Source organism: Dermacentor variabilis, chromosome 10 (assembly GCF_050947875.1).
Source record: "Dermacentor variabilis isolate Ectoservices chromosome 10, ASM5094787v1, whole genome shotgun sequence".
NCBI lineage: Eukaryota > Metazoa > Arthropoda > Arachnida > Ixodida > Ixodidae > Dermacentor > Dermacentor variabilis.
The window spans coordinates 52,104,613-52,120,176 of NC_134577.1; the positions used below are offsets into that span (position 1 = coordinate 52,104,613).

Sequence of the window (15,564 nt, forward strand, 5' to 3'; positions counted from 1 at the left end):
TAGATGCCAATGCATTAGGGATTCGTCATGCAAGGTCTGGTAAAAGTTAAATTAGTACTGAAATTGATTGCCTAATAGCCCCGCAGAAGCCGAGAAAGTTGCCTGAACCACCGTCGTGTCACTGATATACTGACTTTCTCACTTTCTGCAGAAATCTACAGCTGGAAGGGAACCCCTTCCGCAATCCAAGGCCCGCCATTCTTTCCAAAGGCACCCCAGCACTGCTGGAATTCCTCAGAGACCGTATCCCTCGATGAACAGCTCACCCTTTTCCCCAGAGATGTGCTTTATTTCACATATTTATGATCTTTTTGCACCTCGTCGCTTTGAAAGTTTTGCCTCTTCCATGTGCCATGCTGCCAGAAATTGTCATGTTTTTTCGTTCTCGCTCGCAGCAAACTTTCTTTGCTACAGTTGGCTCTCGATGTAATGAGGACATTGTATTGAGGACAAATTTTGTTCTTCATATCCAATACGTATTTGTTTATAGTCAACAGCGAATTTTCCGGACACCCAATTTTTCAGACATGCTGGGTAATTCGGACGCCTTTGTGGTGGCGCCATGTACCCCATAGAGTCAATGTATAAGAACGTCTGAAATTTTGGATGCAAAACACCTTCGCCTTCTGATTTTCTGGACTTATTACCATGACCGCAGGTTCGAAATGGCTTAATCGAAGCCACCACCACCGCTATTTTCGTTATATCGCTGCCTCGAACTGGCGCTCTCGCACGCAGATTCACTGGCAGCTGTAGCCATCACCATGCCGCTGTTAGCAATGGCATCGACTCTGCCCTTGTAATCTTAACCAGTAGCTTGGAAGCTCTGAATGCACGGTGTGTTAAAAAAGGCAGTTTTTGAAAGTAAGCTTTGCCTCATTACAGAATTGTTACGCGGTGGAGCATACGCGAAGTATTGCGGTGAAGCATAGCAAGAGTGAGACGGGGAAATTGTTTTGGGACCTGGTATGTTTCCCTTAATTATACACGCGTGCACCTGCCAACTCCTATCACAGTGCGAGCACTGATATGCCTAATAAGTGTACTGGCAGGCCTTCAGACTTATTTGGGACGTGCTTGCGGCGATTTGAGCCCTTGAAGGCAGTAAAAGGAGTGCATTCATTTTTTCGAACTTCCTGATTTTTCATACGTTTTCACGGCCCCTAGGGAGTTCAAGAAATCGGATGTTGACTGTATAAAACAATGCCCAGGCTCAAAGTCCTTGCAATGATATAAGCTGCATCCTTACCTTTCACCTGGACTACGCATTAACCCTTTAAGCACGGTAAATAAATGAAAAAAAGAAACTTGCCAGAAAGACATAATTTTTTTTGCATGCTAATGAGTCTGAGTCTGATCAAAATATAAAGCTAGACCACATGAAAAATTGGTCGGGTGAATGAATATTACCAAGAAAAAAAATATTTTTTTTACACTGTAACAAAAGTAGGCCTTACTGCACACAATTAGTGTTTGCTTCCAAAATGCTTCCGCTGTGATAGGAGATGGCGGGTGCGCACGTGTATAATTAAGGGAAACATACAGTGTACCAAGACAATTGCCCCGACCAACTCTTGGTATACAAATGATTCTGATAACCATATCAAGCAAGACATTGCAAAAGATTTGTCAGAATGGTGAAGTTTACTGAGCAAAGAAATGTTTCTTTTACACTGTAATGAAGGTGGGCTTCATTGCACACAAGTGAAGTCTACGCTCCCAACTTAATTCTTGAATAGCTTCTTGCGCCATCTCATGTTATTTACAACAAGCAGAAAATAAAGCATGCCCTCTGGAAGAAGCATGGAGCAACACAGCTCGAATTGTCTTCAGGACAGCACAAAAAAAAAAAAAGCACTCGACGAGCTGGTCTCATCGTTCCTCTTTTTGGCAAGCTTTAGCTTAACGAGCAGAGCTCATCATCAGTCCTTGAAGGGTTAAGAAATATGGAGAGTAATGTGAGGCCATTCGAGATAGGAAAGACTGTTTATCCAGTTTGCGACCCATTTATTAGAAAATAGACGTTATTTCCATGTGGTGGCTTTTAACTGTGTTCAGCAGTATAAATTTTTCAACAATATTCCTGCAGGACAGTGCATTGAAAATTAAGTTAGCAGACATTCTGCCTTTATTCAGCTCGCTTGCATAGCGTTTTGGGCCACAGGCAAACTTCACTGTAAAAAATATACGAACATCACGAATGCAATTTTTGTAATTTATGCTATTGCACCACACAGGCAATTTTCAGCCCAACTTTCTCAATAAAAAGAAAAGGTGCGCATTAGAATCGGTTAAAATACCGTAATCATACATTGTATCATGAGAAGCCAACAAAGACACCAAGGACAACATAGGGGAAATTACTTGTGCTTGCCAATTGAATTAAAGAAATGATAAATTAGTGGCAATGAAAGTGAATAAAAAAAGAACTTGCCACAGGTGGGAAACGATCCCAACGTCTTTGCATTACGTGTGCGATGCTCACACGTAATGCTCTCACGTAATGCGCATCACACACGTAAGCGTACGAGCATCGCACGTGTAATGCGAAGACGTGGGATTGTTCCCCACCTGTGGCAAGTTGTTTTTTCATCCACTTTCATTGCCACCAATTTCATCATCATCATGATCAGCATCATCATCATCAGCCTAGTTACGCCCACTGCAGGGCAAAGGGCTCTCCCGTACTTCTCCAACTACCCCAATTATGTACTAATTGTGGCCATGTCGTCTGCGAACTTCTTAATCTCATCCGCCCACCTAACTTTCTGCCGCCCCCTGCTACACTTCCCTTCCCTTGGAATTGCCATTAATTTATCATTTCTTTAATTCAGTTAGTAGAAGTAATTTCCCCTATGTTGTCCTTGGTGTCTTTGCTTGTTGGCTTCTCATGATACAATTAATCATAATTGGGCCCCTCGGTTGACCTCCTTTCTTCTCATGATCATACATTGTCATTTGCCGTTATTGCTTGAAAAATATTCCTAGGGCAGGCCAAAAATAGATGTTTTCGACAGGAGATTATTGTTAATATTATTACTTTTTTTTACATTTCATCAGTGCATTTACTGTCCCCCAATAAGTTTCACTGAGGCATGCCACTAAAGGCGTTGCTATTTGGGGTCACCATAGGGGTCAGGTAACCCGCCAGGGTTGCTTGGTGGCTATGGTATTGGGCTACTAAGCACGAGGTCGCGGGATCAAATCCCAGCCACGGTGGCCGCATTTCAATGGGGGCGAAATGCGAAAACACTCGTGTACTTAGATATAAGTGCACATTAAAGTACCCCAGGTGGTCTAAATTTCCGGAGTCACCTACTACAGCATGCCTAATAATCAGAAAGTGGTTTTGGCACGTAAAACCCCATAATTTAATTTTAATAGGGGTCAGGCATGCGCACGCTGACTTGTTAAGTTTGAAATATTCAGTGAAGGCCAATTGTAGAATCTAAATAACAAATGCTTGGGCCCGTAGAAATACATGGGTGCTGGCCAGGACCTGCTTTCGGGATTGAATTAACCAAGAGATTGAATTAACGAGAGTCGAATTAACAAAAGTCTATTGTATATACAATTCATGTATAACCAATTTAACCAAAGCAAAACATTGTTGTACTTGGCTTAAAGATTCTGGTGGTCTTGGCAGGCTATGTTCAATTGAAAGATGTAGCAGAAAGATTGCATACATAAGCATAGACTTTCAGTTGTAAGGTATGTACACTTGCTGCAAGAAAACTCTATCGCAATGCGGAAACATAGTATGCCTTATTACAACACTCTGCCAAAAAGTCAAGACGAAGCCGATGCCATTGAAGACATGCATTCCTCTCTTGGATTATTCTTGGTCCACATATTCAAGACGCTTGCCTACCCGGTTTACCTTGAAGCATTCAAAATAGGCTCGCAGATAAGCTCGCAAGCTGTAGCTTTTACGTTCACCTACATATTTAGACACCAAATAAGTTGCGAATATGCTATTCGCACCTTTAATGTTTCTCAACCTTGTGTGGCCGATGGTACTGTTGCTTGCTTTTACATTGTGCTTTGCAGCCACTCCATTACTTTTTTTTTCTATAATGGCACGAATAGGAGAGGAACACATTTTTTGGTGGCGGCGTGTTGCCTTTGCTGCTGGAATGAAAATTGAAAGTCCTTGTCGCACACCTGGAAACAACTGTTCTTGCAATTCTAGGGACTTGTGTGTGCCAGGCACCAAAACAAAAAAGCTTTTAAAAGCACCTGCTGTTAAGCATATTATTTTCTGCTAATTACTGAGTAGCAGCTCTGGTCTCAATTGTAGTTGCAGGGAACATTCTGCATTACAACTGCACACACCTTGTGCAACACTTAGCTTTTCCTTTTGAGATAATGGTCCTACATCGTTCCTTGTATATGTTACCGTGAGTGTGGCATGGTTGTTGCAGTGTCGGTAACTTTGAACTTTTTTTTTGGACAACGTTGCCAAGTCGCAGCCTGAGACACTCATTTTTAGCAAAATGAGAATGGACTGATTGGAATTTCCTTGCATGTTCTCAGTGTTTCTAAATCTCTTTCTTATCATTTTTTAAGCTGTAGCTTGAAATTGCTTTTTGCAGTGGTGAGTCAACAGTAGGAATGTGAAAAAGGAAAGCAACCTCGAATTTTCCAATATGGTATCAGATCTCAAGAGTGTGTTTTGCCTAAAAAAGCAGCTTTGATGTGCCCAGATGGCTCACTAATAAGCTCTTCAGTATGTCTTTAGAAGTGGCCACAAATGGATGCGTATATTTCCCCTTAGAATAAAATGAAGAGGAAGTACTGAACTTAGCTGAAGCCTCTTGAGGAATTTTTCCAAGGCAACTGACCGGCAATTTAGCAGAACACCTTGCGGGCCTAGTTGGTTAGTTATTAAGGACTGATACTTTTTTCACAAGCTTTCTTCATGTTATTTCTCTTTGTTTTGTCTGTTTCCCATTTTGCACAATAAGTATCAGTCCTTCACTGGCAACTTAGGCCGCTAAAGAAGTAATTAGGATTGCAGAAAGGCAAAGTTGTTAACGTGACTAAGCGTCGCTAAATTTAGCGACTTCATTCCTAAGTTACCCACACCGGGCTGCAGGTTTGGCCTCTAGCTGCAGCACCATTATCTTGATGTGAAGGAGACTTTAATATGAATGTGTACTTAGATTTGGGTGCATGTTAAGGAACCTTAGGTAGTTAAAATTTCTCATAGCGTCATTGTTAGTTTTGGTGTCAAAACCAATGAACCAATGCTGTTTGTCTGTTTGATTTTGTCCTGGTGGAAGCATATTCCATGCATTAATACAAGCTATCTTGCTGATGAGAGCCTCGCAATTGTTGAGAGGCCTTATGGTGTTGTAAAATTGTTTTTTTCTTCTGCATGCATACGTGCAGAGATTTACTTCAAGTTTTTGCTTAATTAATCTTTTATAGGTTAGCCTCAATGATTGTGCCCTGAGTAATGCATGGGCAATTGTTGTGTACGTGGTGAACCAGTATTGTTATCGAGCTGTGTACAGATGGACTTGTTAGTGCATCCGTAAGTAGTCGTATGTCGAGTTCCTGTTGCTGTGTACCAAAAGAACAGATCTGTGTGTTAGTGTTCATATCTTGAGGCATATTCGCCCTGTTGCTTATGGTCAGACTCGGAGAAGAATGGAAATACATGCAAGGTGTGGTTTTTAGTAACCTCTTGGTGCTTCACCAGTGAAGCAGGGTGCTGGATGAAGTGGCAGTTTAAACACCTAAGCAGACCAGAGGTTTGAGCTTGTTGGTTACTGGACATAAATAAGTTGTGCTGCTTGGTGAAGAGGGCTGAACATGTGGATACAGGAAGAGTTGCGTGCTGATTACTTCCAGCTCCTTGTTTTTCTTTGCCGTGCAATACAACATGACTGTATGTGCATTATGTTTTGGGCATGTTGTGGGAGATTGAGTGCCGCATTTTTATGCATGCAACCTGTGCCCCAAAAAATCAAATGTAACTGTAGAGTTGGACTGGGAGCCAAAGTAATGTTTTACTGTCGGTTTTGCTTTATGGCAATGCATTCTGTGCTGCTTTGAAGAGGCATGTGAAGGCACAACTTCTGTGCAAATGTGCTTGGCATTGTTGTAAATCCACACTGCTGTTTGTTAGAGAGTAGCAGTGAAAGCAGAGATAACTGCTGTTTCTAATATTTTGCTTTGTGCCAACAGTTGTGCCGGGTTACCACTGAAAAAAAGTTTAACATTGCTATATGCAGGTACTTCAGTGGATTATACCCGCAAGTAATGGTTTATGACAATGTTTCCTCTCCTGAACATTGTAATGGAATTGCATGTTTATAGATTATGTTTATAGGTGTGTCGTTATATGTGCAAAACTACAGTAAATCTTGTTTGAGGTTTGAGGAAATATGGAAGGTGCCATTAAGTATCACTACTTGTTGCTGGGCTAGTTGGTTCATGCTTATGGTGCAAAGGGAAGCGAAATAAAGGGAGGTAACACCAAGAAAGGAAAGATAATCTTCACTTTATTTCGCGTCTTGATACACTGTATGGGATACAAAGTTTTGTGCACGTTCGCAGGCTAGTAGCATGTATTCAGAAACAATACACTGTTGTGTCTGCCTTGGCAAACACAACAGTGAGCTAACTTGTTACACCCATCCACTTAGCTAACCTCTATAACAGTAAAATCAAGTGCAGAGTAATGAGTCTGGTTAATTACTCTTTCTGAGTTCTCTCTATATTCAATCTGTAGAAAAAGAAGAAAAGTAGAAAAATAATCAGTAGAAAAAGTAAAAAAAATGTAGTGCATTGATAAAATGAATGCAAGTAAGACTTCTCCCATTTCATGCCTGGCCTTTGGCATTATTGTCATGTGTGGCACCATAATTTGTGAAGTATTCTTGTGTTGGGGGGGGGGGATTTTTCTTGCACTTGAAAAGTCGGCAGGATTGTCCCACTGCTGAGTTCTAATTAACAAACACAGTGTAATATTCTTCATGACAAGCAGCTCACTAATGTTGCCACAGGTGTTGCCAACATTCTGTAGTCTCACGTAAAACTAGGGTAGGAATTCCATGGTGGCGCCTAACTTTCACATTCACATTTCCAGGCTGTACAAAAAATTGGTTAATCTTCCATATCAGACTTATGATCTCTACTGTCCTGGTTTAATAGAATATTCTGCTTTTTCGTCTTTTAAAGTCACGGTCTACTAGCAGTTTCTGGCGTATTGCTCTCGAACTTATCTGGTTGTCTGTTTTTGTTTGACAAAGTGTGAACATTGGCATGTTGGATTTCTTTCCTGGACCTCTGTTAAGTTAGAAATCCATCTTCCAGCAGCACCTAACGATATGTTGCGAGTCAGGTAATAATGGCCCTCCTGGTTTGCCGATTAGTTCATTTGTGCTGAGATGTCATGCAGAAGTAATGTGTTATGTATGGGGGATTTTATCAGCAGTAGTATGGTGGTATCGTGATTTGTTACAGTCAAACATGATGCATGAACCACAGTAGATTGGATTTGTTCTGTACAAAACAGTAAAGTTAGCCATTTGGATATAGTATAGAATGAAATGCACCATTACTTGCCACCTCTGTGCAATATTCCAGTCTGAACTGACCAGCAGCTTAGCTGTAAAAGCCACTTAAGCCTTAGTCCATTATTTATGCAGCATTAGGTAGCATTTGTGAAGCCATAGCTTCCTGTATCTTGAAATGCTTGCCCGCCTTGCATTGTGGGGTGGCTGCAGCACCACATTCGAGGACATTTTATACCTTTGTTGCTAGAGCAAGGACAATTTTTGCCAGGTGCTACGTATTGCCACTACATGCCCACTTCTTTGCTTCAGCACGACAAGTCATGGAAGAAAGTTGATGTGACACTAACCAAGCTCCATAAAGCACCCTCCTCTAAGTTACCCCCCCCCCCTTTTTTTGGAATCGCTGGGCAGGCATTGAATATATACAGAAGGCTATAGCCACTAAATCGTGGTACATACCTATCATTCGGTGTGCCACAAAATGCTTTGTTTGGTTGCATTTATTTTCTATATTTTGTATACATGCTCAACCAAATTATTTGTTGTGTCATATTGTGTGTATGATTGGTGGTGTGTATGCGCCAAGCACATTTCACACATGTTATTTTCATGTTTTGCTTAAATAGCTTGCCCTTTCGGTGGCTGCCTGTTATGGGTGCTTCTGATAGTGCAGTTTTTTAATCAATGTGTGATATATGTTCTCTTGCTAAGTGAAGATACTTTGATGCCTGTGTATTAATGTTTTGTTTTCCTTGTTGTGCAGTGGTTTTGATGTTGCATGGTGCATTTTGGTTTTTTAGCATTTTTTACAAGATTGTATGTCATGGTTGCTGTGGCTTTTCTTGCCTATTTTTTTTTCTTCTTCTTCAGTGAACTTTTGTGAAATGTACAAGGCTTTTACAAGGATTTTGAGTATGTGTTATGTGCAGGGGTAATTACTGTTCTATCTTGAAACTTTTGTCAAAATCCTGGCCTTGAGTTGTTTTTTCTAGGTATACATGATAAGTGCATTGAATGTGCAGTTTGATAGCCTTTCCATTTCAGGAGTGATACCTTGCAGGCAAGTTTGGCAGCTCTATCTTCTTTTTTCTATCCTTGTTATTTGGATGATTTAAATTTGCCTAGGTTCCATTATTGAAGTAAATAGACAATTCAAGATCTGCTTGCTTAAGACCAAGAATATTCTCTGTTATTCCATCATTTGTGTAAAGCCTTTGTTGGGCATTAGCTTATGGAATTATGAACAGTAGAGTTAAAGGGACAGCAAGGGAAATCATTAAGTTGACTAGGTTCTACAGATTTGTGGTCTAGAAGTCTGTCATTCTTTTCTATCCACCTATCATCATTTTCAGGTGACGGCATTCCAATTTTTCATTTCCATCATTTTATCGCTTACAAAAGCTCTGTTCTCTCTACGAATAACAAATTTGTTAGGACATAAGCCTAATCATTCAATCTAGCTCTTGCCTTTAGCATCCCTTTAAGGTTGTTCAGCTCAAGTAATGCTGTCTGCAGTGTACTCTGGCTCTGTTTTGCATTTCTTGCATGACCCTGTTAGGACTTCAAAACCCATTGTGATAGTACGTATCTTGCCAAATCTGTTATATGGAAGCTATCTAGGCATGTTGATTTTTCCAGAAGTTCTTGTACTCCACTGTGCTTGTTAAGGGCTTTAGCATCGAGCACTGTTTCACACGAGTCATCTGGTACTCGCTGTAAATATCCAGGATTGCCATGTAGTCAAACTTGTTGCGACAGGACATGCGGCTTAATCAGAAATCTGCTTCTTCCTGCGTGCTGTCTTCAACACACAGCATTGTATTTGCACAGGAAAACAGCACACCAACACTGCCTGTTGTACCTTTAACTGTCACCTGTTCAAATAAATTATTTAAGCTGAATAGGAGGCTTCCTCTTCTTTTTGGTCAAACTGATAGAATATCTCATTAAAATACTGACAAGCTTGTGCTCTGGTGAACCACATTAATGTTGTTACAGATATCGCCTGCACAGATGTTTTCCACTCCTTGGTCATCACCAAACAATTCCGTCAAGCAGCCAATGCATTACAAGTGGGATTCAATTGGCCCACCAGAGCCCAGACCCAGAGCCCAGACCCAGAGCCCAGACAAGCACATGTCTCACAAGCTGTTTCCTAGCTCAAAATGGCACCTTACGCGCAGCACATTTGTTTAATGTTCTGATATGCATGGCTTCAGACTGGAAACTGCTCATCACGTGAACTTGCGAGCACAACAATGTAGATGTGTAGGGTATAAAGTACAAAGGACAAATGTTAGATGTATGTGCATTTTGTCCAATGAAGACGTGTGGATTGTTAGCTTGCTCAACCCGCCGTGGTTGCTCAGTGGCTATGGTGTTGGGCTGCTGAGCACGAGGTCGCGGGATCGAATCCCGGCCACGGCGGCCGCATTTCGATGGGGGCGAAATGCGAAAACACCCGTGTGCTTAGATTTAGGTGCACGTTAAAGAGCCCCAGGTGGTCAAAATTTCCGGAGTCCTCCACTACGGCGTGCCTCATAATCAGAAAGTGGTTTTGGCACGTAAAACCCCAAATATTATTATTAGCTTGCTCTGATCTGTAAGTGCTATAGCCTGCAGGAGGTGAAAACTGCATATTGGGATAGTAAATCAGTGCACTTCATTGTAATTGTATGATTTGTAGGGTACCATACCGTGAAAGAGAACACTATGCTGGTTGGTATGCCATTTGTGTACGGACTTTCAGCCATGAACGTTTATGGAACATGAAATTCCTGAAAGAGCTGAACTCTCGCAAAGCCTGTGGGCACACATTAAATGTTTCACTGTGCAGTAGCCTGTAAGACTGCAATCTGTTATTTTAGAATCGCCATGCCCTAACATAATAAAATTTACATTTGTCATGGAACCTGTCTTCCATAAAGTTTTGTGGCTGGTTGTACCAAGGACACATACACAAAGCAGAGCGCACCTCGTAATAGAGAGTTTTAGAATAGGGGCCCCAAACGTTTGGGACCCCAAAGAAATAGCGTCGAAGCCACTGCAGATGCGCAAGATGCAAACTGTGTTTAGGTTTTGTGTTGGGCACACTATTTCACTGATTTAGCAGGAGCCCTTAAAGCTGCTCCAAAAGATTTGCGTAAACAAACATGGCGGCACCCATCGAAGCGATGGCTCTAACTATAGCACCAAACTGGGTTCGATTTGTGCTAACCGTGAAGTCCGCAAGTTAGGCAGGAGAAGTAACTGCTGTTATCGCTTTCTCTAAACTAGCGTGTGTTATGAAGGTTGATTAATTAGATGCTGCTGATTACGAATTCGATTGTGGATTTCATGGCTCATAGGCCTAACACAGCTTGGCTTGGCTGGTGAAGGCACGTGAAGTTGGTTACTCAGAACTAGGCTCAACTAATTGTTTGCTGCTAATAGAATAACCTCTAAGTTGTAATTAAATGCTAAAACACTAAAATTACTATTATCATAAAGTGGCATATCTTATTTAATTATTTCTAATAGCTTTTCTTTGACGCCGTAGTGGCACTGTCAGCACAAGACGCTAACAACTTAAAGGGAAGCTCATTACTTTTCCAAGTGAGATCAGGACGCCTTAGAACGCACACCTATGAAGCGAGATATAAAAAGGAAGAAGAAGCATGTGCTTGCTGCGGTAAATCTAGGGAAACGATGGAGCAAGTTTTATTAGAATCTGAAGATATCTGCCCAGCGGTCGATTTAGGCACCACTGGACTCCTTGAAGCCCTTAGGTTCAGCGATAGCAGGGGGAAAGTAAACATGTCCACAATAGAGATTAGTAAGAGGCATTGCTTGGTAAGCCAGGAAAGAAAGTAAAAATATGACTTGGGACGCTGCCCCTCTCCCCAAGCTTGCTGCGACTTCACAGGTTTTGGCAGAATCTACTTGAACTACATTGCAATCTATACTGTAGACAACCAAGGCTTAACACAGTGGGTTTCAAGAACTTTTCTTGCGCCAAAACTGCCTTAAGTATAAGAAAATGCTTTAAATTCTGCAACGTTTGCTGTAGGCTGCCGTCTACTTAGAGTGATGTCACACGATCTTTAAAAGCCAAGCACCATGCCTTAGTACAGCCAGTGCAGGGATGCTCTGTATGCTTCCCATTGGCCAGGTCGAATCGCGTCACAATTACGTCAGGTCAGAGTCACTGCTTCAGGTCTACAATCAGCACCAATTCCTCCCCTGGCGGTGACGTCACACTTCTTCTTTCGCCCTCCCCCACCCTCCTTTTCACTGATGCCCCAATCTGGCCACCTTGCCCACAACACGCATGAGCGCCTGAGCCAGCTGAGCTGAGCCGCCATTTTATAGGGAACCGTTAGACTGAATTTCATACTGACGTGAAGAGAAAGCGCTTTCATTTCATTAATGCAAAAAAAGTATTTTTTTATGCTATTAATTATAAAAACATTGCAACAACTAGCACAACAGGCACATTTTAGTTTGTCATTTATAGTTTTGTTTAAACAGCCGTCCACCACCAGGGTGCAGTGGCAGAATACGAAAACGAAACCAGAAGTTGTTTTTCCGGAGTTTTTATACTGATTCTAGAGGAAAAGCTGAGCGAAAAAAAGTGCCACATGCAAAGGCGCCACCATAATAGTTCCTAAATAAATATCCTAGAGGGAAATCTGGTGCTAGTGTCTACGTGTGCTCTCCTTAGCATTGCCTTTACTGCGTTGCAGTTACTGGCAGGTTATTAAAAACTCGGCGTATGTGTGCAGCTAAACTTTGCAGCTTTAAGTCTTGCAGTGCAAATATAAGAATGTACAAGAAACCAAACAGCTGTAGCATAGCAGTAAGTTGCATCTGCATACTGACCACGCAAAGAGCGACTGAACGATTTGTGTTACATGCAACGGTAAGAGACGGGAAGAGAACAGTTTGGATCAGAGAGAAAACGGAGGAAAGCCAAGAAAATAATTGAGCTGGGCAGGCCATGTAATTCGTAGGGCATATAACCAGTGGACCGGTAAATGCCTGCCCGATTAGTTGTCCCACAAGAAAGTATCAGTAGATGCAGAATCGCGACACATTTTAATGAAAGTCCCACTGACGCTTATTAGCAGGCACGCTACGTTTTCTACATGCTTTAAAGTTTCTAAGCATAGAACATGTACATAGTATCGTGCTTGTATCAGTAGTATCTTCTTTTTGCTCTTCTGAATTTTATTAGAGCAGGTAACGCTACGGCGCCAACCTAACACATTTAACAAACCAAGGTCAAAACATGTTCTCCCAATGTTTACGATGCCGTGGCTTTCTTGTCAGGGCTCAGTCACTATGTATACACTGCGACACATACATCGGGCCAGCCGCTAGCCCAGCAGGATTTCGCCCCTTCGAGCAACATTACAAAGGCAGAAAGCTCTGCGCCGCACTGCCTGGCTGCGGGTTACTGCAACTGCGCTTGGAGCGAAACCAAAACTGCCAAAATATACCTGTAGACTAGTTTGCCAATAAACAATACCAACCCATATACTTCCCGTCGTTTCCAGCACACCTAGGGACAAATGCCTACAACATGCGCTAAGAAACCTCCTCCATAGTACCTAGGCAGTCATATATTCAAGGAGCGAAAGCCCCCAAATTTTCTCTCTCACGCCCGCTCTTACTTGCGCCTGCGCACAAACGACTGGCGATCCCTAAAATGAATGTCTCTTGTCATTCCTATGATATTTAAATGATTACAGCACCAGATTTTCCTCTAGTTATAGTAGTACTATTGCCATTATGAGTACCATGAATCTGTTGGGGCTGCCATGTTGCTACGACTCATTTTTGTAACACTAAAAATATCTATTGTGCAAAAACAACCATTAACACGTAGCATGACATAATAGTTCTGCGGAAACCCGCAAGGTGGAGAGAAGTAATTAATAACGGGAAAATAAGACATCCACCTAATCGTAGTAATTGCTACAATAGAAACCCATACAGGTTCCTTGAAAGAAAAGCCTCTCAGTTGAAGAAAAATTCGTCCTGGTCTGGGACGATTGGGTGTAGCAATTGCTACGGTTGGGTGGATGACTGATTTTCCCTTTGTTAACATGTAGCATGTACATATATGCAACATGTGAAACTTATTCTGTACATTTTTATAAACGATCGGATTGCTATTAAGAAAATTTTGTAAAATTTGCGGTGTGTGAAATGCAGTATCTGCAATCTTAAAACCCCTTGAACTTCGTAAAGTAGCGACACTCTCCACATCCGCCTTCACTCCTCCTCGTTGCTCCTCTTTCACGCTCCTCCCTCCTCGACCGTGGCGCCGCCTACACTGCTCGAGCGTAGCAACGGCGCCAACATGCGCTCCTCGCCACTCCGTAGACACTTCTCGAGCAAAAATGGCGCTGATTCACGGCGCGAGGGCCCACGTGATGCTTTTAGGCCAATAGCGACGCGGCGTCGGGCTCGGCCAGAGCGCGCGAGGAGGAGGCGGCATTCTTCAAAGTGTGGCACTACTCTACGAAGTTGAGGGGTTTTACGCGATCTGCTCCGGCGGCGAGCCGTTGAGCAACGGCGCGCGGCCAAAGCTGATCGCAGAGGCCGCGGCGCGTGAAATATTGCGTTTGCAGGCGCTAGAACGAGATGGCGCCACCATACCGATGAACGTACCATGAACGTGAATGACGGAATAACAACGTTCAGTTTTACCGATTTCCATCGCGATCGTATGAAGGGGAAAGGCGAGAGCGCTGGATACGGACCGTTCAACCTGTTGGGTAATCGAATTACTTGCATTCCCCACAACACAGCGGCTCGCATGAGAAAGTGCGACAATTTTGTTCTGTAATTGTGTTGCGTAGCCCTGACGGAGGACCGTGGTAACCAAGCGAAAACTCAAGAACCTGCATCCGCCACTTCGTTGGTAACAGAAAAAACAACGTTGCGAACCATCCTGCTTATGTGCCATCGATATCTCCACCTTTTAACAGACGTCCGTCTCCGCTTGACTCAACAAGTGGAACGGAGAAATTTGGCAGGTCAGCTTAACCAAACATTTTGGCTCGTTTATGAATTCAAAATCCTGTTCTAGAGCATCGTTGTATCGCGAGCTCATTTCTACTTTCGGTATTTCGTATGTCCTGCGCCGATACAAGCATGCTTCGCAATGTGCTGAGCCTGCTCGACTGCGTTTTTCAAATGTGAGCAATAAAGTTGCTGTGGGAGCACTGGATGAGTAATTGTGAAGTAACGCACGTGTGTAAAGAAAAAAATGTCACGTTTATTTACATTTATTTGTGCGCGCTTGTTGCTCAAAGCGTCTGCGAAAAGTTCAAATTAAGGTATTGAGCGATGCTGTAGCTCCTGCGAGAAAGAAAGATGCAGCGCGTAGGCACTGTAGGAAGCTTACTTTCGTTATGATCGCACGCTGTTTGCTGCCTTGGAAAACGTTTTCTGTTTGCTGCCCTGGAAAAGGCTATGAAAGGATTTACTCTCTGTAAATAATTGCGAGACAAAACATTACGATAAAATACATAAAAATATAGGAGATACTTAAGTCTTGTGTTCAAGACATTCAATATGAACCAATTTGGAATGCTTAGATTTTTATGCTGATATGCCGATAGACAAACCTGATGCTCTCTGAACTTGCGAGTTGCAGCGCGCCGAAATAACACCTGAGACATTATTTTATATTGTACACTTACTTCGCCCTGCTGAGCTTCCTTTCCGGAAGCGTGGACGGGCGGAAGAAGCTTTCCAGGTCCTTGATTTTTAGGAAACCGTGCCTCAACACAAACGAAAGAGAAGGGTCCATTGTGGCCTATGCACCTTCGCTTGCGGACAGCTCTCCTTGCACTACTCAGTTCGCGCCAAGGCGGCGATGGGGGCGCTGGTGAGGGGTTTTTCCGCAGCGTCGCCTGGGCAGAGTCTGAGGTCTATAGAAAGTGAGGGCCCAATGTGGTACCACACTTTTCTTCAACGAATACAGCAGATCTACAAATATCTCTACAGAGACACCAGGAGACTCTTCCCTCCACCACATAAT

The 15,564-nt window shown here is 42.6% G+C and overlaps 1 protein-coding gene across 1 annotated transcript in view; it reads left to right on the forward strand.

Annotated features, from left to right (window-relative positions):
• Nucleotides 1-9,430, forward strand: part of LOC142560544 (leucine-rich repeat-containing protein 40-like) — a 39,358-nt gene extending 29,928 nt beyond the window's left edge. The window contains exon 13 of the mRNA XM_075672725.1: nt 152-9,430. Coding sequence (XP_075528840.1) covers nt 152-257 — 106 coding nt within the window. The 3' untranslated portion in view covers nt 258-9,430. The remainder of the gene's footprint in view (nt 1-151) is intronic.
• Nucleotides 9,431-15,564: the final 6,134 nt, after the last annotated feature.